The following is a 25,798-nucleotide window of genomic DNA, read 5'->3' on the forward strand; positions in this document are numbered from 1 at the left end:
TGAGCTTCCCAGCCATCAGAAGTATTCAAGCAGATGCCGATGGTTGTCAGACAGGGTGGTATACAGTGAGGTCCTCCTTCATTTGGTGAGTTGTTGGAGGTTCTTGGTTGGGAGGACAGCACTACTGCTGCAAAGAGTGGATGCTGTGATCCTATGTAAGACGGTCTCAGGGAAAAGCAGCAGAGAATGGTAAAGCCGGTACTGTCAGAATGCACGGGGAATCCTGGGCTCTGGTCTCAGCTCTGCTACAATATTGCTGGGTATTTTGGGTGGATATTTTGGCCTCTGACTTTAGTCCTTCGTGTGTGTGTGTGTGTGTGTGTGTGTGTGTGTGTGTGTAAAGTGAAGGGTTGAGTCAAAGTCCTCTACGGTTCCTTCTAAATTAACAGTTTTAAGATAATAGTTTTCTTAGCTTGCACATTTGATAGTTGACACAGCCCCAGAACCACTGAGGCACCTAAACCATAGGGCAAGAGCAGTAGAGCCACGTGTTTGTTAGAGCCAACAAGGACACACTACTTATAGGATTAATTTTGAGGAATCTTCCAGAGATAGATCTCATTCCATACTCTTATTCAGTGACAGTTTACTATAGGGTTATTGTGCATAAAATGACTTAAAGCAAAATGTAATCCTGGAGGTTATACTTTTTTATTCAATTAAAGTAACATGGATCTGTTATGAATAAGGCATCAGGAATATGATGATGAATAATAAGATACCATCTCTGGCTTCAATATACTGCAGCCTAGTGGGGATAACAGCTGGATTAAACTAACAATGATGCACCGAAATGAGCTTAGTGTAAAGGCACAAGCATTGTGCAAAGGGTGCATTCATCCCTTCTGTCAGGTGGGACTTGGATAGGCTTTGTAGAGGGGTTGACTTTCCAGAGGGTCCTAACAACATGAGTAGGACTTTACCTGTGGATAAAGTTTATTCCAGGGACAGGGATTATTATGAGGCAATGCACAAAAGTTTGGAAGTACTTGGTGTGTTTAGAAAAATGAGTAATCTGGTGAGGCTAAGCATAAAGTATCTGGAAGGTCTGCTTGGTAACCAAACTGGAAAGGTGGTCTGGGGCTGGTTTAGAAAGTCTTGAATGTTATAATATTTTGAGCTTTAAATTTTAGAGGAGAGCCCTAGAAGCTTTTAAGTGTAACCATATCTGTGGCTCATGTACCTAATTCTATTAGGGGTTAGTAGAATGGATTGGAGTTGTGAGGGATCTGGCAGTATCCTGCGTAAGTGTATGTGTGTAAAATAATCATTGTTCAGCCATGTTCGTGAAATCATCTCTATCTGAACCTCACTGTCCTGTAAGGTTATCAAAGTAGGTTAGTCTAGCTAAGTCCTCTCCATCAGAGACCCAACTTATATTTTTGAGAAATTAAGGAGCTGAAAACTTGGAGTAGGCTTTTAAAAAACTAAAAAAAAAAAAAAAAAATTCTAAGGGAAAGGAGATGGAGGACAACCTGAAACTGGAGGCTTTCGCGGCAGTCCAGCCTCAGAATGGCAAGGGTCTGATTGAAGCACTGCGCTAAGAATGAAGTGGTGCATATTTGGGAAGTTTCAGAGGACTTTTGAAGAGGAGAGTGAGTGAAGTCCCAGGCTTGATGATGTTAGGAATCCTGCAGGACATCCTGGTAGAGATATACGTGCCAGATTAGAGATTTGACATATTTGGTAGCCCTCAATGACAGCTAAAGCCACGAGAAAAATGCAGAAAATATGTGAAGGAATCCTTGTTAAAGTGGGAACAGTACCAAGCTCAGAATCTTGAAGATCATAAAAACTTTGTGAGGTGAGGAGAGAGGTGGAACTTTAAGAAAGCAGTTGAAGTGATAGGAAGAGAACCCTGAACCAGGAGATTCTGGTGATGACTTAGGCATACAGAAAGTAAAGTTGAAGAATAAGGATGTGTGATGTGGGTTCTAGCTCTGCCCAGAGTTTTGGGTCTTCTGATTTTAAAAGGCCATTCTGGAATCTGAGTGAGAGAGTCCTTAGGAGGAGACAGCTGAGTCATCTACCTAGTAGATGGATGGAAATAGACCTTGAGAAGATCCAGCTTTTCTGCTGTTACTCATTGCTCACCAAGCAACCTTTTGATCTGTAATTTCATCTTAAGTGAATCCACCCCCAGATACAAGATTGGTTCTAGTTTCCTGACCAGGAATAATCATTATAGTATAAAAGCTGGTGTTCTGATTTGTCACACATCTATGTGAAAGCACATTGACATCTCCAAGGCAAGACACAACCCTGTCCTCAGCACCTCATATCACCCTGGTTATAGAGTTAGTACACTAGACCAGAATCTCCTAACTCACGGCCAAGTACTCTGTTTATATCCACTATGTTTCTCTGCCTTTCAGCCTGTGGCTGTTTTAATTAGAATGAACCAGTCCACAGAGACTGAGTATCTCTGTGTGAACTTTAAATCTCATATATTTTTTCTTTTCTTTTCCTTTTTTAAAAAGAGATAGACTTTGCTATGTTGCTCAGGCTGGAGTGCAGTGGCTGTTCGCAGGTATAATCATAGTGCACTAAAGCCTTCAACTCCTGGGCTCAAAGCGATTCTTCCACCTCAGCTTCCTGAGTAGCTGAGACTATAGATACTCACCACACCGCACTGGGCTGATTCTTGTATTCTTAACCAACAAAGTCCTAGAATAGAATTTGGACTGTGATGGTTTTATTGGATGCGGCAATAAGTGCGGCTCAGCTTAAAGTCATCCAGTATCATTCACATTTTACAGCATTCGAATGATCTCTGTTAACCCATGTAAGTACTTTAGCCCCCTGTGATTCTGATCTGGTGAGGGTAGCTCCATACCCTTAGAGGATGTTCCCTAAGGAGGCACACTTTTCTGGTGAAAGTTCAGCACATGGTTTGCTAGGAAATCAGGGCTTTGTTTCACAAGACTTTGTAACACGGTGCCTGTAAAGCACAAGAATAAAAGCATCACCTTCTGTGCCTCAAAGTCCCAGTTTTATAGTCCTTGTCTGCTTTGCGAATTAAGAGGCTTTGACAACTCCCTCTTGACCTAAATGTGTAAAATGTTGCATGTTGTTTGGGCTGTTCTAATAGCTTTTGTTTGGCCCTTTCTGAATTTATAAGGTCAAATGTAATTAGCCCCAGATATCCACATCCCTACTGGGAATGATTTCAAGGAGCAATACATGTTAAAATCTATTTAAAAGCCTCCAACCTCTTGGTATCTTTCAAAAATTGTTTACATCTCTAAATTGGCCTTGATTCTGGAAAGGTAAATGGGGGAAGTTTGGGGGAGTAATTGGGCTGAGTCAGGTACTTGTGCTCAAGGTTGGAAATAAAGGACTCTTTTAGATGGGCCTGTGGTAGTTCTGTTTTAAGATCAACATTCATGCTTGCCATATGGAGCCAGACCTATGGCTTTCACAGCTGCAACCCTTTGGCCCTGTGTAATCTTCCCTTGATGTGTAGTGATAATCACCAAGTGGAATGCCTGGTACAGATGGCCTCCCATGCTTCAGTGCACAGCCCTCTGGGTACAGATGATGTGCAGCAGAGTGATGTGGGCACGCAAGTGGGTGGAAATTTTCTAATGTGTCACAATAATAACAATGCTGAATCCTATTGCTGTTCAGCTTCCTCTAGAACTTCGGCCCACACGGCAGCCTACTTGGTTCACAGTCCTATGTGAATGCTAGACAATTAGCAGCTGATAATGAAAAATGCCATGGGAACCAGTGAGAAAATAATAGCTTACTCCAAGGATATAATGAAATGAAATTAGCACAGACAGTAAAACAGACAATTTATGGTGTCTTTTTTTGTAATTAAAAAGAACCAGTAAATACTTCTAGTAGAGAAATCTGAGAATCGATTAGAATCCCATCTGTTTTGGAAGAGGGTTTTTGTTTTCTTTTCTCCCAGAAATTAACTCTAGAGAAACTTCCTCTTAGGAAGAGGTTCCTACTAAGGAACTTGAATAGATAAAGGATGCGGATTTTATTTGAATATATGGTAGTTTTGTTCAATGGTTGTTACCTAAATGGTTGTTTGTGGTCTGAGCTTTAAAAAGGGACACTAACGCTAGATAATTGGTTTTATTGGTTAGGGCTATGCATTTTTGCTCTCATCTGAAATATCTGCAGATTTTGAATGCTCCCAACAAACAAATTCTTAGTAACAGGGTGAACTTATATCTGTGGACAGGTAACCTTTTGAACACAAGAAAATGTGTTGTCTGAGAAGTTTGGGATTGAATGGGTCTTTGAGTATTCTTATTTCTAGATGTCCCGTGTACTACTTAGGCAAGTCCTTAAGCACCCAGTTCTACACCTTACTTTGGGGATCAAGAGTTAAAATTGGGAGAGTTTTATAATCATCTTTTCAAAAATATTTGTTTTAGGCTGCAAGAAAATGGTTTGTCTTTTTAAGGGTATTGGATTAGTGACAAACAATTCTGTTAAAGTTTTAGTCTCACTGTGTGGGCAGTCTTCTGTGAGTTGAAAAATAAAGTTACAAACAAATCAAAATTATATTTCACTCCAAATGTTTTCCAAATGCATTTGTTTTGGAGAGTTGAAGAAAGTCGGATGTCTTTCTTCCAAGATTTTTTTAATCTGTCTGAAGTAGACTTACCTCTCAATCTCTCTCATTTGTAAAAATATTCTCTTTTTATGTGAAAGTTAAATTGCCCCATTGACTCAACAACCAATCCCCCAAAATAATGTGATTGAATGTTCTCTGACATTTCAATGACATACTTTTATTGGACATATGTTCCTAATTATTTCTATAATTATATTATATTCAGTATATATATATTTTAAGATAGGGTCTCACTCTGTTGGCCAGGATGGAGGGCAGTGGTATGATCGCTGCTCACTGCAGCCTCAACCTCCTAGGCTCAAGTGATCCTCCCACCTCTGCCTCCCAAATAGCTGGTACTACAGGTAGGTACCACCATGCCCAGCTAATTTTTGTATTTTCAGTAGAGACAGGTTTTGCAGTGTTGCCCAGGCTGGTTTCGAACTCCTGGGCTCAAGCGTCCTTCTGCCTCAGCCTCACAAAGTGTTGGGATTATAGGCATGAGCCACTGTGCCTGGCCATTAAGTTCAACAATGTTGAACTGATATGGTGATATTCATGCTGATTGTTTTTTTTTTTGGCAAATGACATAAATTGTACAAGGCTCATGTATTGCTTAATTAAATTCAGCAACATAAGCGTGCCATTGAAAACCCAGCCATCCAGAAATGTTGACTGTGGCCTTAAGAACTGACAAATCACCTTTTGCTGGTTTTCTATTCTCTTCCCCATCTGGGAAGATACAGGAAAATGGAGAGGTCTGCAGAGAGTGGAGAATAGCTGAAGTGTGCAGGGAAACTCAGACAAGCGAGGAAAGTCTCAGAGATTCACTCCATGGACTATTGGTGCATCTCAACCATTTTCATCATTAAATGGTGCTTCTGAGCCTACATCTGAGTATTAAAGGAAAGGAGAGCAAGTTTGCTGATAATTTTCAGCTTCTAGAAGTCTATGTGTCTGTGTGTGTTAATGCTAAGAGAGAATGTACATTTTAAACATGTAAAGCAGATAGGTTACTTAATTCTCAGAAGATGATGGACTTACTTCAACACACATATTTTATTATATTAAAGATAGCACCCCATGTATACCCCCAAATGTTGTGTTCTCAAGTGTTTTGAAAAATGATTGGTTGCTAGTGACTCCATATGTTGCTATGTTTTATTTTGGAACATGTTAAAATCTCACTTAGGTTTCATTAAGCCACTTTTTTTCCTATTTTCTGAAAGGTCTATTTTTTCCTTCCAAAGAATTTGTTTTAACATGTAGTTAACATATCTTTGTTAGTTATTAACTAGGAAGAACATTTAAGTGGAATCACCCATTTTCCTAACTTTAAATATATATTTTTTATATTTCACAGTTTCAGAAATTTTTAGAAAAATGACTATCTATGAATATTATTACGCTTATAATGCCTAACTAGCTCTGGATGTAGGACACTGGCAAAATAATATGCTGCGAAGTATCACAGACTTTGTTCTTCTCTTCTTTTAGTTCTAGAAGCATCACATAGCAAAAAAGGAAAATTAAAGCTCTCAGTGTAACTTGTTCTGTATTAATTTTTAAGTGGCTTATTTAATTTTGTAGTTGGTTGTATAAACAACTAATATAGAAATGAGTCTAATTGTACAGATATTTTGAATTTGTGTCCTTAAGTTGCTTTTTATAGAGAACAGACACATTGGTTGTCGGTGCTTAAAGGTTTCCAATTTCTTACCTCCTTTTTGTTGATTGCAAAGAAAATCTGAACATAAACTGTAGTATCTGTGATTATGCTGGTCAAAGCAAGAGAAATGGTCCAAAAATTTTTTTTAAATCTCCTCTTTGAAAACTTCAACCTCCATATAATGCCTGCCAAGTAGTTCTAGAGGTCTCCAGGAGACCTCTCTCTTGTACCCTGTAGACCAAGCCTTTTGTTCACAACATTTGCTCTCTTGCTCTCTCTAGTTCCCCCATGGTGACCTCCTAAATTGTTGATGACACTGAAAGTCACCAGCACTGATGCTGGAGCCAACTGCTGTGTCCACCGTCCTGTTGAATTCTGAGGTCTCGGCCTCACCTCTTACTGCTGCTGAAATTGCCTTTGAAAACATCTCCTTGTTTTGCAAAAGCTGCTGATACCTAATGCTATACCTTTGATTGTCACTTCCTTATCCTGGGACTGAAGGAGTCTGGGCTTGGGTCAACCTGAGTGGTAGACACCTGTGCTGTACCCAGGTCACCTCTACTCTGACCTTGTTCACTGCCTTTCCTGGGAGGCGCTGTGGTCCGGAGGAGAATGCAGTCGTGCTCAAGCAAGACCAGAATCCAAACAAAGCTTAGGTTTAAGTCAGGGACTTCTGCTGCATGACTGTTTGAAAACATCATAGAATGTTTCAGACTTCTGCTGCTTTCTAAATGGATGAGTGAAATTGAGGTTATTTCATTGGAAGGAGAACTTTCAGGTTAATGGATACTCAAAGATGGGAGGGATCTATAAGTGGCATTTTAGATTTATCTCAGGCTTTCCTCATGTTTTTAATGAGATTCCTCACACTTCCCACAGTGATGGCAGAAAGTTTATAATACCTGTGAAATTATACCTTTACTTTCTAATTGTTTGTATTGTTTTTGCTCAGTTATCTGGTTCTCTCCTTACTATTTTGTTAAATAAATTTTCAGCTTCCTTTAATCTTATTTCTAGTTCTTGTTGTGAGTCAGATGGCTGCAATTGGTTAGCCTTTTTTTTTTTTTAACCCCTTCACCAACCATGGAATGAAATTTACAAACATCTAGTGACTGTGTGACATGCTGAAGCATCTCTATTTATGTCGTTATATGTTCTGCCTCCTCCTTGAGCCATTGCTTGAAAATCAACAGATGGGGCTATCCAGTGGCACGCCAGACATGCAGTTAACTTTGAGGAAGTTTTTAGCATGAACTATGTGACCAAACTTTACAGCCATCTGATTTCCAATTTAGTAATTACTGGAATAATTAGACGAGTTACTCTGCAGATGGCACTTAAATTTCTTGACATATGTGCCCTTGTCATCTATAGCAGATGATATATATACTACTTTTCTTCACTATAGCATTTGTATATAGGGATGCAACATGCCTTTAAAGCTTCCCTGTCAAGTCTCTAATTTTGTTTAGACTCAGATGCCACCTTGGCTTATACTGATAGAGCTGTTGGCTTGCTCTGTTCAGTGTTACACATTAATTGTAGCACTGTGCTGACTACAATTCTCATGACCTATAATATTTAAACTTTATTTTTAATTCTAAATGTTGAATAATAAAATTACAGAATGTTTAAATATGAAGGAAATAACTCTCAAAATCTAAGGAAATTATTATTTTAAAAAATATATATATTTTGAATTTAAAACTTTTTTTGAGATAAAATTCATATATCATAAAATTCAGACCCTTTTAATAATGTTTTCAAGGTTCACCCATGATGTAGCACGTATTAATACTTCAGTTTTTCAGTCTTTACCATAGCAGGATGGTATATAGTACTTAACTGATTTATTAAGGTGTGATTAACATACAAAAGCTGTGGGTGTTTAGTGTAGACAGCTTGATGTGTTTGCAGATAAGTATATACCTGTGAAATGATCAAGCCATCATCACTATCAATGGTATAAACTTGTTCATTGCCTCTAAAAGTTTCATCTGTCTCTCCCCACTATTTTGGGGGTGAAGTCAAGAGTACTTAACATAAAATCTACCCTCTTAGCAATTTTTTTTACATATACAATACAGTATTGTCGATCATAGGCCCTGTATTGTACAGTAGATCTCCAGATCTTATTTAGTTTGTATAACTGAAACTTGATATTTGTTGAACTACAGCTCCCCATTTTCTGCTCCAGCCACTGGCAACTAACATTCTCTCTGCTTCTATGTGTGACTATTATAAATCTATTGCATATATGAGATTATGTGGTACTGTATTTATCTTTCTCTGTGTGTCTTATTTTACTTAGCATAATGTTCTTTAGGTTCATCCATGTTGTCACAAATGGCAGGATTTCTTTTTTATAAGGCTGAATAATATTTTATCTTATGTATATACCACATTTTCTTTGTCCATTCATCCATTGATGGATACTTAGGTTGATTCCGTATCTTGGCTATTGTGAATAATACTTCAATGAACATGGGAGTGCAGATATCTTTTTGAGATTCAGATTTTAATTCCTTTTTGAATGTATGTACAAGCTAGACTGCTGGATCAAGTGGTAATTCTATGGTTAATTTTTTGAGGAATATCCATCTTGGTTTTCATAGTGTCTGTACCAATTTACATTCCCATCAATGGTGTAAAAGGGTTCCCTTTTCTTCATATCCTCCCCAACACTTGCTCCTTTTTTCTTTTATTTTTCTCTTTCTCTTTCTTTCATAATGGTCATTCTAACAGATCTGAGGTGATATCTCATTGTGGTTTTGATTTGCATTTCCCTGATGACTAGTGATTTTGAGTACCTGTTGGTCATTTACATGCCATCTTTGGAGAAATGACTATTTAGGTCTTTGCCCATTTATTAATTGGGTTATTTGGTATGTTTGCTGTTTAGTTTTAGGAGGTCCTTATATATTTTTAATATTAATCCTTTATCAGATATATGGTCTGAAAATATTTTCTCTGATTCCATAGGTTACCTTTTCATTTGGTTAATTGTTTCCTTTGCTGTGCAGAAACTTTTTAGATTGATGTAATCCTGTTTGTTTATTTTTGCTTTTGTTGTCTGTGCTTTTGGTGTCCTATCTAAGAATTGATTTGCCCAGTTCAGTGTTTAGAAGCTTTTAAAACTAAGTTTTCTTCTAAAAGTGTTATTGTTTCAGGTCTTATGTTTAAGTCTTTAATCCATTTCGAGTTGATTTTTGTGTATGGTATGAGATAAGGGTCCAATTTCATTGTTTTGCATGTGGATATCCAATTTTACTGAATCATTTGTGGAAGAGACGGTTCTTTCCCAATTGTGTACTCTTGACACCCTAGTCAAAGATCAGTTGACCACATTCATGTCTGTTTATCACTGGGCTCTTTATTCTGTTCCATTGAGTTATCTCTCTGTTTTTATGTAAGTGCCATACTGTTTTGATTACTATAGCTTTGCAATATGTTTTGACATCAGGGCGTGTGCTGCCGCTACCTTTGGTTGTTCTTACTCAGTATTGCTTTGGCTATTAAGAGTCTTTAATGATTTCAAATAAGCTTTAGGATTTTTTTTTCTATTACTTTAAAACATACTATTGTGATTTTGACAGGGATTGCATTAAATCTGTAGATTTTTTTTAAATCTATACATTGCTAAAATAGACAATATTTATTATTCCAATTCATGATCATGGGATGTGTTTACATTTATTTGTATCTTTTAAAATTTCTTTCATCAGTGTTTTGTAGTTTTCCATGTATAGGTCTTTCACCTCCTTAAGTTTATTCTTAAGTATTTTATTCTTTTTGATATTGTAAGTGCAATTGTTTTCTAATTACTCATTCAAATAGGTCATTGTTAGTGTATAGAAACACAACTGATTTTTATATGTTAATTTTTAAATCCTGCAGCATTACTGAATTCACTGATAAGTTCTAACAGTTTTTTATTTTTTTTTTAAGAGTCTTTAGGGTTTTCTACATAGAAGCTTATGGCATCTGCAGACAGAGAAAGTTTTAACTGCTTCCATTCTGATTTGGATGCCTTTTATTTCTTTTTCTTGCCTAATTTTTCTGGTTAGGACTTTCAGGACTATATGGGAGAGCACTTTTGGAGATGGGAGTATGGTCATCCTTGTCTTATTTTGGATCTTAGATGGAAGCTTTCCACTTTTCATTGTTGAAATGATGTTACCTGTGGGCTTTGAATAAGTGGCTGTGATTTTGTTGAACTAAGTTCCTTCTATACTTATTGACAGTTTTTCAATTATGAGACAATGTTGAATTTTGTCAGATGCTTTTTCTGCATCTATTGAGATGATTATGTGATTTTTATCTTTCATTATGTTAATGAGGCATATTTCATGGATTGATTTGTGTATGTGGAACCATCCTTGCATCACAGGGATAAATCTCAGTTGATCTGATGTATGATCCTTTAATGTGCTGTAGAATTCAGTTTGCTAGTGTTTTTGTTGAAGATTTTTGTATATTCGTTTATCAGGGAAATTGGCCTCTAGTTTTATTTTCTTGGGTTTTGTCTGGTGTTGGTATTTGGTGATAATGGCCTCATAAAATGAGTTTGGAAGTGTTCCCTCTTCTTCTCTTTTTAAGAGTTTAAGGATTGTTATTAATTCTTTGAATGTTTGTTAGAATAAACTTATGAAGCCATCTTGTCCTGGGCTTGATTTTGTTGGGAGTTTTTTGATTATTCCTTCAATATCCTAATTTGTCATTGGTTTGTTCAGGCTTTCTGTTACTTCTTGTTTTAGGTAGGTCGTATATTGTTAGGAATTTCTCCATTTCTTCTAAGTTGCCTAATTCATTTATGAATAATTATTCATAATATTCATTTATGATTCTTTTTAATTGTAGGTTCAGTTGTAATATCTTCCCTTTCATTTCTGATTTTGAGTTCTCTTTTTTTTCTTAGTTCAGCTAAGGGTTTGTTGATTTTGTTTATCTTTTCAGAAAAACAACTCAGTTTTTTCAATTTTTAAAATTGTTCTTCTATTCTCTAGTCCATTTTTTTCCTGATCTTACCTTTACTATTTTCTTCCTTCTGCTAATTTTTTGTTTAGTATATTTTTATTTTTCTGTTTCTTGAGGTATATAGTTAGGTTTTTTATCTGAGATCTTTCTTCTTTAATGTACGTATTTATTGCTTTAAACTTCTCTTCTAGTACTGCTTTCCTGAGTCACATATGATTTGGTATGTTGTATTTTTTGTGTCTTGATAAATATTAATTTCCTTTTTGATTCATTCTTTGACCTCATAATTATTTGCGTGTTATTTAATTTCCATGTATTTGTGAATTTCCCATTTTTTCTGTTATTTCAGTTTTATTTCATTATGACTGAAAAATATATTTGTAATGATTTCAGTCTTCTTAAGTTTGTTAAGAATTGTTTTGTGACCTAGCATGTTATCCATGCTGGAGAATGTTCTGTGTGTAATTGAGAAGAATGATTACTCTGCTGCTATTGGGTGGAATGTTCTGTGTGTATCTGTTAGGTCCATTTGGCCTGTAGTGTTATTTAGTTCTGCTCTTTATTGATTTTTTTTGACTAGATGGTCTATATATTATAGAGAGTAGGATATTGACGTCTTCTATTATATTGCATTGCTACCTATTTTTCACTTCAGATTTGTCAATGTTTGCTTTATATTTCAGGTGTTTTCATGTTTGGAGCATATATATTTTTAGTTGTTATAATAGATCCCTGTAGAATTGACCCTTTTGTCATTATGAAATGCCCTTGTTTGTCTCTTGTGACAGTTTTTGTCTTAGCATCCATTTTGTCTAATATGAGTATAGCCACTTTGCTGTCTTTTGGTTACCATTTGCATGGAATATCTTTATCCACCGTTTTCATTTTAAGCCTATGTGTGTCCTTAAATCTAGTATGACTCTTTTATATGTGGCTTATAGTTAGGTCTTGTTTTTTGTTTTAATCTATTCAGCCATTATATGTCTTTTAATTTGAACATTTAATTCACTTATGTTTAATGGAATTATTGATAGATAAGGGCTTACTATTGCCATGTTGTTAATTGTTTTCTGTCTCTTTTGTAGTTCTCTTCTTCCTCTCTTTTTCTCTTAGTGTCCTTCTTTGTGTTTTGATTTTTTTATAGTGGTATGCTTTAATTTTTTTATCTTGTGTGCATCTACTGTACTTTTTTGTTATGGAGTTTACATTGAACAGTTTGTAGTTATAGCAGTGTATTTTAAGCTGATAACTTCAATCACATACACAAGTTCTGCACTTTATGTCTTCCCCCAATTCTTTGTGCAACTGATGCCATATTTTGTTTCTTGCTATTTATGTTTTTATGAACAAATTTCTGTGGTTATAGTTATTCTTACTATCTTTTCTTTTAATTTACATTCTGGTGTTAAATGAGATTTACACACTGCCACTACAGTAGCACAATATTCTGTGTTTATATTTACCTTTAGTAGTGAGTTTTATATTTTCATATGCTTTTGTGTTCTTTAGCGTCTTTTCATTTCCACTTGAAGAATTCCCTTGAGTACTTCTTGTAAGGCAGGTCTAATGGTGATGCACTACCTTAGTTTTTTTGGGGGGCTCAGGGGACAGAGTTTCACTCTGTCACCCAGGCTGGAGTGCAGTGGTGCAGTCATGGGTTCACTGCAGCCTTGACCTCCCAGGCTCAAGTGATCCTCTCACCTTAGCCTCCCAAGTATAATAACTGAGACTACATGTGTACGCCACCATGCCTGACTAACTTTTAAATTTTTTGTAGAGATGGTGGTCTCTCCATGTTGCTCAGGCTGGTCTCGAACTCCTGTACTCAAGTGATCTGCCCACTTCAGCCTCCTTAACTCAGTTTTTATTTGGGAAAGTCTTTATATCTTTTTCGTTCTTAAAGAATAGTTTTGGTTTTTTGCTAAGGATTGCCTTCTTCATTCAGGCTCTTTTTTGTTTGCATATGAATTTTAAAGTAGTTTTTTCTAATTCTATGAAGAATGTCACTGGTAGTTTGATAGAAATAACATTGAATCTATAAATTGCTTTGGGCAGTATGGCCATTTAAAAAATATTGATTCTTCCTACCCATGAGCGTGGAATGTTTTCCTGTTTGTTTGTGTCATCTCTAATTTCTTTGAGCAGTGTTTTGTAGTTCTCATAGTAGAAATCCTTCACTTTCCTGGTTAGTTGTATTCTGAGGTATTTTATTCTTTTTGTGTCTATTGTGAATGGGATTTTGTTCTTGATTAGCTCTCAGCTTGGATGTTACTTGTGTATAGGGATGCCAGTGATTTTCATACATTTATTTTGTATCCTGAAACTTTGCTGAAGTTGTTTATCAGATCAAGGAGCTTTTGGGCAGAGACTATGGGGTTTTCTAGGTATAGAATAATATCATTTGCAAACATGGATAGTTTGACTTCCTCTCTTCCTATTTGAATGCTCTTTTTTTCTTTCTCTTGCCTGATTGCTCTGGTCATGACTTCCATACTATGTTGAGTAGGAGTGATGAGAGAGGCCATCCTTGTCTTGTGCTGGTTTTCAAGGGGAACGCTTCCAGGTTTTGCCCATTCAGTATGATGTTGGGACAGAACTGGGAGGCATCACATTACTTGATTTCAAAATATCCTACAAGGCTACAGTAACCAAAACAGCATGGTATTGGCACAGAAACAGACACTTGGATCAATGGAACAGAATAGAGAGCCTAGAAGTAATGCCATACACCTACAATCATCTGATCTTTGACAAAGTCAACAAAAATAAGCAGTGAGGAAAAGACTGCCTATTCAATAAATGGTGCTGGGATAACTGGCTAGCCACGTGCAGAAAATTAAAACTGGACACCTTCTTTACACCATATACAAAAAATTAACTCAAGATGGATTAAATACTTAAATGTAAAACCTAAAACTACAAAAACCCTGGAAGGTAACCTAGGAAATACCATTCTGGGCATCAATCCTGGTAAAGATTTTATGACAAAGATGCCAAAAGCAATTGCAACAATGACAAAAATTGACACCCGGGACCTAATTAAACGAAAGAGCTTCTGCACAGCAAAGGAAACTATCAACAGAGTAAACTAACAACCTACAGAATAGGAGAAACTATTTGCAAACTATCCATCCAACAAAGGTCTAATATTCAGAATCTATAAGAAACTTAAAAAAACTTACAAGCAAAAATGAGCAACCCTGTTAAAGAGTGGGCAAAGTACATGGACAGACACTTTTCAAAAGACATACACGTGGCCAACAAGTAAGTGAAAAAATGCTCAATGTCACTAATCATTATATAAATGCAAATCAAAACCAGAAAGTGACATCATCGTATACCAGTCACAATGAATATGATTAAAAAGTCAAAAAATAACAGATGATGGCAAGGTTGTGGAGAAAAGTGAACCCTTATACACTGCTGGTGGGAATGTAAATTAGTTTAGCTATTGTGGAAAGCAGGTTAGTGATTTCTGAAAGAACTTAAAACAGAATTACCATTCAACCCACCAATCCCATTAGTGAGTATATAGCTAAAGGGATATAAATTATTCTACCATAAAGATACGTGCATACGTATGTTCATTGCAGCACCATTCACAATAGCAAAGTCATGGAATCAACCTAAATGCCCATCAATGGTAGACTTGATAAAGAAAATGTGGTACATATATGCTGTGGAATACTACATAGCCATAAAAAAGAATGAGATTATGTCCTTTGCAGCAACGTGGATGGAGCTGGAGGCCATTATCCTAAGTAAACTAATACAGGGACAGAAAATCAAATAACACATGTTCTTACTTATAAGTGAGAGCTAAACATTGAGAGCATAGGGACACAAAGAAGGGAACAGCAGACACCAGGGCCTACTTGAGGATGGAGAATGGGAGGAGGGTGAGATTTGAAAAACTACTTATTGGATACTATGCCTATTACCTGAGTGACGAAGTAATCTATACACCAACCCCTGTGACACGCCAATTTAGCTATATAAAAAACGTGCACATATATCCCTGAACTTAAAAGTTAAAAAAAAAAAAAAGTTTTGCCAGGTAAATATTTTTGTTTTGTAGTTCTTCTCCCAGTACTTATATCATCCCATTGTCTTCTGTCCTGCAAGGTTTCTGCTGGGAAATTAACTGATAGTCTGTTTGGGGGTCTCTTGAATGTGACATGTGGCTTTTCTCTTGATTCTTTTAAAATTCTTTCTCTTTGACTTTTGACAGTTTAATTCTAATGTGTCTCGGTATAGATCTTTTTGTGTTCAATCTAGAGAGTTTTGAGATTCATAAATCTGGATGTCTATGTTCCTCCCAGTATTTAGGAAGTTTTGGTGATTATTTCCTTAAATATACTCTTTGCCCCTTTCTATATTCTCCGTTTTGGACTTCCATAATGCATATATTTGTTCACCTGAGAGTGTCTCATGAGTCTTGTAAACTTTCTTTACTCTTTTGATTCTTTTCTTTCTGTTCCTTTGACTGGATGATGTCAAATGACTTGTCTTTGAGTTCACTCATTCTTTATTCTGCTTGAGTAAGTTGAAGCTCTCTCTTCAGTTCAGACATTGTATCTTCAATTCTAGTATTTGTGTTTGGTTCTTTATTTCTTGTGGCTTCTATTTCTTAGTTGTTCTTCTCATTTTGCTCACATATTGTTTTCCTGATTTAATTAGTCTATTTGTGTTTTCTTGTAGCTCACTGAGCTTTTTAAAGATGGTTATTTTGATGTATTTGTCAAGCAGTTTATGTATCTCCATTTCCTTAGGGTCAATTTCTAGAACTGCAATAGTATCCACGGAATAACTTAATCGATAAATATTGTGTAAGTTCTGACTGCCCCACTGACCAGTTGTTCCTCCATCTCTCTCTCTTCCCTCAGGCCTTCCTATTCCTTGAGACACAACAATATTAAAATTAGGCCAATTAACAACCGTCCAATGGCCTCTAAGTACTTAAGTGAAAGCAAGAGTCTCTCACTTTAAATCAAAAGCTAAAAATTATTATAATTCATGAGCAAGACATGCCCAAAGCTGAGATAAGCCAAAAGCTAGATCTCTTGTACCAAACAGCTAGCCAAGTTGTGAATGCAAAGGAAAAGTCTTGAAGAGAATTAAAAGTGCTACTCCAGTGAACACACAAATGATAAGGAAGCAAAACAGCCTTATTGCTGATATGGAGAAGGTTTTAGTGGTCTAGATAAAAAATCAAACCAACTATAGCATTCCCTTAAGGCAATGCTTAATCCAGAGTAAAACCCTAAGTCTCTTTAATTCTATGAAGGCTGAGAGAGGTCAGGAAGCTGCAGAAGAAAAGCTTGAGGCTGGAAGAGGTTGGTTCCTGAGGTTCAAGGAAAAAAGCCATCCCCATTACATGAAAGAGCAAGGTGAAGCAGCAAGTGCTGATGTAGCAGCAGCAAGTTATACAGATGGTCTAACCAAGATCAGATCTTCAATGTAGACCAAACAGTCTTCTATTGGAAGAAGAGGCCACCTAGGATTTTCATGGCTAGGGAGGAGACGTCAATGCCTGGCTTCAAAGCTTCAAAGGACAAGCTGGCCCTGTTGGTAAGGGCTAATGTAGCTGGTGACTTTAAATTGAAGCCAATGGTCATTGACCATTCAAAAAATTCCAGGACCCTTAAGAATTATGCTCAGTCTTGTCTGCCTGTGCTTTAGAAATGGAACAACAAAGCCTGGATGACAGCACATCTATTTATAGAATGGTTTACTGAATATTGTAAACCCGCTGTTGAGACTTACTGCTCAGAAAAAGGAGACTCCTTTCAAAATATTACTGCTCACTGACAATGCACCTGGTCATGCAAGAGCTCTGATGGAGATGTATAAGGAGAAAAATGTTGTTTACATGCCTGCTAACACAACATCCACTCTGCAGCCAATCATTGTTCAAGGAGTAAGTTCAACTTTCAAGCTCATTATTTAAGAAATATGTTTTGCAAGGCTATAGCTTCCATAGATAGTGATTCCTCTGACTCATATGGGCAAAGTACATTGAAAACATTTGGAAAGCTTCACCATTCTAGACGCTATTAAGGACATTTGTGATTCATGGGAGGTCAAAATATCAATATTAACAGGAGTTTGGAAGAAGTTGATTCTAACCTTCTTGGATGACTTTGTGGGGCTCAAGATTTCAGTGGAAGAGGTAACTGCAAATGTGATGGAAATAGCCAGTGAACTAGAATTAGAAATGGAGCCTAATGATGTGACTGAATTGTTGCAATCTCATGCTCAAACTTGAACAGATGAAAAGTGGCCTTCCTATAGATAAACAAAGAAAGTGGTTTCTTGAGATAGAATCTACTCCTAGTGAAGATGCTATGAACGTTGCTGAAATGACAACAAAGGATTTAGGATGCTGCATAAACTTAGTTGATATAGCAGTGGAAGAGTTTGAGAGGATTTTGAAAGACATTCTGCTGTGGGTAAAATGCTCTCAAACAGCATCATATGCTACAGAGAAACCTTTCATGAAAGGAAGAGTCAATCGATGAGGCAAACTTCATTGTTGTCTTATTTTAAGGTAACAGACACCCCAACCTTCAGCAACTACCTGCCCTGATCATTCAACAGCCATAACATTGAGACATCCTCCATAAATAAAAAGATTATGTTTCACTGAGGGATCAGTGATTTTTAGCATTTTTTTTAGCAATAAAGTATTTTAAATTAAGGTATGTACATGGTTTTTAAAAGATATCCTGCTATTGCACATTTAAGAAACTACAGTATAGTGTAAACATAACTTTTATGTGCACTGGGAAATAAAAAAATTGTGTGACTTGCTTTATTGTGATATTTGCTTTATTGTGATGGTCTGGAGCTAAACCTGCACTATATCCAAGGTATGACTGCATTTTCAATTCTCTTGGGTGCATACCTAGGAGTGGAATTGCTGAGTTATATTTGGAATGTTAAACATGTCTAAACAGGGCCCTTTTTGTGCAACCCTGATTAGGCAATCCTATAAGTCTTGTGTTGCTGCCTTCTGAGTCATTTCTATGGCACTCTACTTATTTAGAAAGCACATAATCGAATCTACAGTTTAACATAGCTATGGCTAAGAGTCCTTCGTGCACTTCTTTAGGCTTCTCACTAAGTACTCATAAGCACAGAAAAAGATGAAATTGAAATTAATAGATTCTGGAAGAAACATGAACTCTTTTGAAATAACCAAACTTGCCTTTCTCTAACCTTTCTCTAACTGAACTAAGCTTTCTCTTTCCTTAGCTAGACTTGAACTTATTTCTAATGTTCTCCATCCCTCACCGCTGCCCCAACCTGAAAGCATGGAGAAAGACCATATCGTCACTGTTTGTCTCTGACTCAGATATTCAAAGGTCATAATAGTGCATATGCCAGAGTGGTTATAAGCATGTTTTAACTTCTTTAATTTAGTGAAAATGTGTAGGGAATGTTTAAGATCTGTCAGATTGTAGAGGAAAAAACAAATAGAGAAAAATGAAAGTTTGTAGCTGAAGAAATAGTAATGTAGTTTAAGATGGAACAAGAGCAGTTGAAATAGAAGAAATTATCAAAGACGCAATTGAGAAAACTCTCCTAAGATTGAAAAAAAAATTGTGGATATCTGATGAAATCTGGCTTCCAGGAAAAATGAACAAAAGAGACTCACAGAAAGATACATTCTGGTAAAATTTTTGTGTTATAAAGGAAAAGGTTCTAGTAGCATACAGACTGAGAAATTATGTTGCCCATAGAGTAATGAAAAGTAAGCTGCATCATCACACTTATTTATGGAGCATTAAGGCTGAAAGGTAATAGAGCAATGTCTGTATAATTTTGGGAAGAAAAAAATATTGGGACTTGCTTAAAAATTTTATACCCATCCATAGTTAAGCCATTACTACAAGAATTGTTATTAACAAAAATGTTTCTTCTCCAAAAAAGCAGAGTTATTTTGAGTAACATAAGGGCCATTTTCTACACTTTTTCTTGTGTCTTTGGAGATTATATTGAATAATCTCTTCATATTACCTTCAATCTGTGAATGTTTTTACATTAAATTCATTAATATAAGCATATGAAATAGTATCTCAATTATGATTAAAAAAAGTTAAGAAAAAATTATTTACCAAGCTAAAATATTAACCATGACAGGTGATAAGATTGAACATTATCATCATTTTTATATTTTCTAATATTTTCCAAACATTCTACTCTTTGCATGAATTACTTATTTTTTCTTTAACTTATTTAAAAATAATTAAAACTTTTTAATAAATACAAATATTTATAAGCCAAAACAGTGAGGTCTTTACAATTTTATATTTGCCAAGTAGATAAAGTGACTGAAAGGAAGCACACAAAATCTTAGTGAGTTGTTTTATCTTTTTCCATATTTTGCAGATTTCTTGTAGTGAGTTTCATGCTGCTTTTATGATAGAAAAAGATCCTTTATTCAAAAATAAAAATTTAGTTTCATTAATTAATGACATTATAAGATGCAGATGTTTCTGCTTCTACATGAATCCTCTTTTTCCTAAGACCTATCTTAATGTAAATCATATCCTATGTTGGTAGTTTTGCTGACACCCTTGAGGTATGTCTTTCCAAGAGTTTTCACTGACAGGTACATTGGCCAATGTGTTGTAACATAGAAGAGTTCCAACATTTATTCAGGCAACAAATTATCTATTGAATGCTTACCTTATGCTAGCTGCTGAGAGTACAATGAGTAACTCAGACATAGTCCCTGTTCTTATGAAGTTTAAAATTTAACATTTGAAATTGGTTGAAGAAGCTGTCAAGGGCTTCGTAGGTGGCAACACACTGTAGAAGCATCCAGCTTTGTCTAGAAGAACAAGAAAGGTTTCAAAGAAGCATGGTATCAGCTTAGCCAGAGGAGCAGTTGTCCCACGGAGTTGAAATATGCAAAGATCTGGAGGTGTGACCTACGTTTGGGGAACCAGAAATAGGTGAACACAGCAACAAGAAAGAGTTTGATGTTGGAGAGTGATGAGCGATAAAGACTGGAATCAGTATCCAGGTCATGAAGGGCCTTGTAAACTGAGTTAGGGAATTCAGATTTTGTCCTCTGGGTAATGGGATGCCATTGGGTGGTGCACTAGTTTCCTAGGGTTGTTATTGCAACAAATTACCACAAACTTGGTGACTTAAGACAACAGAAATCTACTCTCACAGTTTTGGAGGCCAGCAGTTCAAAATCAAGGTGTTGGCAGGTTGGTTCTCTGGAGGCTCTGAGGGAGAATCTGTTTCGTGCCTGTCTCCTAGCTTCTGGTGACTGCTGGCCACCCTTTACACTCCTTAACACGAGGTTTTGTAACTCGAATCTCTGCCCTTGGCTTCATGTGGCTTTCATCTCTCTGTGTCTTCTTTTTTTGCTGTCTCAAAAGGACACTCATCATTGAATTTAGGTGCTACCCTAATCTGGGATGAACTCATTTCAAAATCCTTACCCTAATTACATCTTCAAAGACCTTTATTCCAAATAGGGTCACCTTCTGAGACTCATGGTGAACATATGTATACTTGAGGCCACAACTCAACCTGCTACAGGAGGCTTTAGAAGGGCAATTGAACAAACTTACAAATGAAATGACTTATACATTTCAGAATGATTGTTCTGGCTATTGTGTGGAGAATGGACTTGAGGGGGCAAGGCTAGAAACAGGGAGGTCAGTGGGAATCTAGGTATAGAGTATCAGCAACTTTAGAGGTAAGAAAGTGGAGATGAGGCTGGGTGCGGTGGCTCATACCTGTAATCCCAGCACTTTGGGAGGCCGAGGTGGGCAGATCACTTGAGGTCAGGAGTTCAAGACCAGCCTGGGCAATATACCAAAACCCTGTCTCTACTAAAAATACCAAAATTAGCTGGGCATGGTGGCGCATGCCTGAAATCCCAGCTACTCAAGAGGCTGAGGCATGAGAATCGCTTAAACTTGGGAGGCGGAGGTTGCAGTGAGCCAGGATCGCGCCACTGCATTCTAGCCTGTGTGATGGAGTAAGACTCTGTCTCAGAAAAAAAAAAATGGTGATGAGTGTAGAAAATACTTTGAAGATGGTTGATTGTGGAAAGAAGATAAAGGGGTGTGGTTGAGAAGCATGTGGTGGTGAGGAGGCAATTTTAAATGATGGGAGACACCTGGTGCATTTCTCATGCAAATGAGAAAGACACTGCATCCACAAGCGAGAGTGGCTGACAGTATAGGAGTGAAGGGCAAAAAGCTAGAGAGGAGAGGAGGATGGGATCCAGAGCTCAGACTGAGTACAAAGCAGCTGGTCCATCCCATATTTGACCGCCCCTAGATATTTTAGTAGCTCTGGAAAGTTGGTGATGTGAAAGATGGTTTACTCCTATTTAAGGACTCTGTTTGTCAAGTGCCACATCAATTACTTTCCATGTGTTACCTCTGTTAATCTTTGATGTAGCTGTGTTTATTTTCTCCTTTTATAGTTTAGCACACTGAAGCACAAAGAGGTTAAATAATTTGCCGAAGGCCACACAGATAGTAAGTGGTAGTGTCATTTCAACCAAGCACTGTGACTGCTGATCCCTTGCCTATAACTACTGCTACCGGGTACTGCTTCTGAAGGGAGAGGGCATAATCAATATGCATGTACTTTATTTTTCATGGTATGTGTTGGTTTTGATAGCAGGCACTGTTATTATTTTGCAGACTATAAAGCTATTATCTTGCCTGCTATTTTTGTTTTGTTTTGTTTTGTTCTTAATATTGGCTTGCTACTAGGTTGATTCAGTAAGGCAGTATCATTTATTTCTTTATCTTTTCAAGGTGTTGAGATTGGTTTGATTAATCTTTTCTCTATTTATCTGGATAGTAAGGTTAGGTGAGTATTATCCCTTCATATTATTAAGGCTTTGTATTATTTGTATTATTAAATCATATATTAAACCTGCCCACTGATTAAAGTTGCTCTTAGGAGATTCATTTTCATAAGCGTTCACATATACCCAATTCCCTTGAATCATTCTTAATGACATTTGTTCTGTAATCTAACCCTTTATACAAGTTAATTTCTGGATGTCTTTACTGAATGTTACTTTGGCTCAAATGTCACTTCCTTAGAGGATTCTTCCCTAAACTCTGAACTAGCTCCTCTGGTCTCCCTGTTATATATGCTCATAGCTGAATACAATGGCTGGGACTCTTTGAGGCATACTGGGTAGTACTTAGGCAGGTCAGTTAGAGGGCCGAGTTTTTTGATACTGATGAGGAGGAGGAGGAGGGGAAGGAAGAAATGGAATTTTATCTGCCAAAATTCTAAAATATTAGTAGTCAAAACTACAATTTGAATTTCTTATATGGATGGCATGAAGTATTAATTTTCTTATTGCTGTTGATAACCATGATCAAATCACACAGTTGGATTTGCAAAAATGTGTCCAGGAAATGACTTTCCCTCCAATCGCTAATATTGATGGAAGTATTTATCTGAAAATTTGTCTCAAGTGATGACTGTGTAAGCTTTAGGCGGCTGCATTTTTGGAGACTTGCTTTTATAACACTGGTCAACCATGTCCAGCTAAACCCATTTGATTGAACTCTCTCTTAATTGTGTGTTTGAAGTTGAATACTGGGCTGAGGACAGGAGCAAGAAGAGTTGTACTCCAGGTAGAAGAAACTACACATTCAAAGGTATAGAGGTCTCTCATCTGAGGAGCCAGCATCACAGGATGTACTGGCCAACAGTCCTTTTCCTTTCCCCGGTGCACAGTCTTGGGGGATGTCAGCCAGAGTCAGGACTTGTAGAGTGTTTGTCATTTCTCATTAATAAAAGTAAAAATTCTGAATAGCATTGATCACAATTTGTTAGAACTAAAACTTAGGTCACTCTCATTGTGATTATGTTTTTTTCTTTGTGTTCTCTCGCCAGTCACTCCTGAAGCCATTGGCTTCTTGTCTGCTGTTGGGGTCTTTATTGTTCTTCTGGCTGTCCTCTTCCTCTTCATCAACAAGAAGCTGTGTTTTGAAACAATAGGAGGCCTTCCTTTCCTGGAGCATCGAGGGAAAAGAAAGCACTCTAAAGACAAGACTGGGATTCACAAGGGGCTGGGTAAGCATTACGCTTCAGATTCTCCTGGGCTTGGCAACTTGCTGTGGTCTGGGTCAGGGTGGACATGATGAATCGACTTTACTAAAGAATCCATTATCTTTAGGAAAGTAATGTTCTCCCTAGAGTTCAAGGAGCAGATGGGAAGAGGCTCTGACCACCACTTCCCATCTTCTTAGCTCTTTAGAAGTCTCTGTTGAGTTTTCCTCTGATGAATGCTTGGAGAAAAAATATGTGTACTGTTTGACAAGAGCCTTGATGCGTTTTAGTCTCATGATGTTAGAACGATGTTGACATTTCATTTGTTAGCTGTTTTTGAGATGTTTCAGTGCTCAGGACCATGTCCCACCTTTGACCATGGCAATGGTCACTTTTCCAAAGGGAGGTTTTCACTCTTTAAGCTCACTGAGTATACTATGTCATTTACTCATCGCCTTCAATTTGATGAGGGAAAAATAACACACTTAAAGAAATAATTGGCTTCCTGCTCTTAAAGGACATATTCTATTTTCAATTACTGAAGCCTAGAACTTTGTGATACAGGATGTTCTTACAGAGGGATGGTTATTATCACACAGATGTGGGACATTTAAAAAGAGTACTCTTATCTTACAGATAATAACTTTGCTGTTTTTTTTGATCAGTCTGATTATTACTCTCCTTTTCCATACCCCACAAGGTATGGGGCATGATGTACCTGGTCAAGGAGCAACCTTACATTTTTTTTGAGTGAAGGGAAGGTCTTGAGGAGAGTACCCTCCAGGTATCCTACCTTCTTGATGTGTTCTAAGTATGCCTGGACCAAGGAGAGTATTTGGCTTACTGATATGGCAGCTTTTGTAGCCACGGATAGTTCAGCGTTTTTGCCTTGTTACAAGAAAGGCATAATGTAGGAATAAAGGCATATTATCTACTGCTTATAACAAATTATCCCAAGACTTAGTAACTAAAAATTCATTATCTAACAGTTCTTGAAGTTCAGAAATTGAGGAGTGGCTTAGTTGGGTGATTCTAGATCAGGGTCTGTTGTAAGGCTGCAGTTAGAATGTCATCTCAAGGCTTCAGTTAGAATGTCATCTGAAGGCTGGACTGTGGTGTCAGAGTCCCCTCCAGGATGGCAAAAGGCCTCAGATCAGATCCACATGGAACCCTCCACAAGGCTACTTGAATGCTTTATGATATGGCAGCTGGCTTTCCCTGGAGTGAGAGATCCATGAGAAAGCAAGGAGCCACTGCTCTTTTTATGCCCTAGCATGGGAAGTCTTACAATGTCACTTTTTTCACATTGTGTTTGTTCACTGAGCACAGCTCAAGCTCTAAGTTTGGGAAATTCAGTTCTATTTTTTGAGGGGAAGAGTACCAAAGAGTGTGCAGATATATTTTTAAATATCTATGTGAGATAATAATAATGAGAGAGGTGTAAATTGCAGATTTGGCAATTGCTTTGGCATTCCTGCTATTGCAGTGGCCTTATTTTTTGAACTTCCCATGGGACATATGACTTATTCTGAAAATAGAATGGAATATTTTAATTAGAGCTTGCCATGCAAAAGCTGGGACTTATGAATGGTTTAGACACTACTGTCCCAGCTGGGACATAGGTGAGTGAGATGAACAGATGTCTGTTTGGCCGTGGGGTGGTATGAAGGTAGGATTCATCATGATTCTATTTCTCTCCCTTCAGCAGCTGGCTGTCACTCGTTATGTGACTTTGGCAAATTATGGAACCATTATGAACTTCAGTTTCCTTGTTTGCATATTGGGATTATCAGTACATCTCTCCCAGGGTCAACCTAGATTAAATTAATTAATTCTGTAGAGACACCAGCATAGTGCCTATAGCAATGCAACAGCAATAGCAAGTCACAGTAATGGCTGCTAGGAATGACATCACACATTAATGAATTGTATTCATTACTTAAATTGGGAGATTAAAGTTGGTGTTGTTTTCTCCTTTGCAAACTATAATGGTTATGAGGAACTAAGGTTAGAACTATTTAAAATATTTCCTTTTTGTCTTGTTTGACATTTTATCTGAATATTTTAGAGACAATTATGAATTATACTTGCAAATAAGTTGAGGTTTTAAGGATGTTGAAACAATAACAATAAAGCTAGAACAAAAGCTGTTTACTCAGGAAACACTGAAAAATACATGTCTCAAATTCAGAGTGGGGTCATGTAAAGGGAGCTTTAAAAATAGTTTCTTCAGGAGCATCCCCAAATTATAATGTCTAAAAAGCAAACACCTTCACTTTGACATTTCTTCTTTTACAAGTTTAATTATTGTTATCAAAAGTCTTTGAAAAACGTGCTTCTACCCCAGATTGTGTCTAACCTTTGATATTTGCCTTAATTATCCTCAGAGTACTGATTTCTCAGTGAAGTTGGGATGTTCTTAACATATTTTGACAAACATAAAGAAGGAAGGCAGGCAGCCTAGTGTGGTGGGAAGAAGCCCAGTACAGACAGACAGAGCTTAGTTTTGCCAC

At 37.0% G+C, this 25,798-nt stretch overlaps 1 protein-coding gene and 1 long non-coding RNA gene across 9 annotated transcripts in view; one reads left to right on the forward strand and one right to left on the reverse strand.

The window, feature by feature from the left end:
- SYT16 (synaptotagmin 16) overlaps positions 1 to 25,798 on the forward strand; it is a 328,233-nt gene that overhangs the window by 142,453 nt on the left and 159,982 nt on the right. For 4 of the 7 annotated variants that reach the window (XM_063715588.1, XM_063715589.1, XM_063715590.1 and 1 more), the window contains exon 1: positions 23,180 to 23,309. Coding sequence is in view for 2 of the 7 variants with exons in the window: in XM_054530720.2 (XP_054386695.2) it covers positions 23,130 to 23,309 (180 nt within the window). In the remaining 5 variants the exon portion in view is untranslated. Of the gene's footprint in view, positions 1 to 23,129; positions 23,310 to 25,798 lie in introns of those variants that run through there. The other 3 variants (XR_008513308.2, XM_054530720.2, XM_054530721.2) reach the window with 1 other exon arrangement.
- Positions 1 to 25,798, reverse strand: part of LOC129049919 (uncharacterized) — a 47,685-nt gene that overhangs the window by 21,768 nt on the left and 119 nt on the right. For both annotated transcript variants that reach the window (XR_008513318.1, XR_008513317.1), the window contains exon 2: positions 19,920 to 20,064. This is a non-coding gene — a long non-coding RNA (uncharacterized LOC129049919). The remainder of the gene's footprint in view (positions 1 to 19,919; positions 20,065 to 25,798) is intronic.

The sequence above is a fragment of the Pongo abelii genome, chromosome 15 (genome assembly GCF_028885655.2).
Source record: "Pongo abelii isolate AG06213 chromosome 15, NHGRI_mPonAbe1-v2.0_pri, whole genome shotgun sequence".
NCBI lineage: Eukaryota > Metazoa > Chordata > Mammalia > Primates > Hominidae > Pongo > Pongo abelii.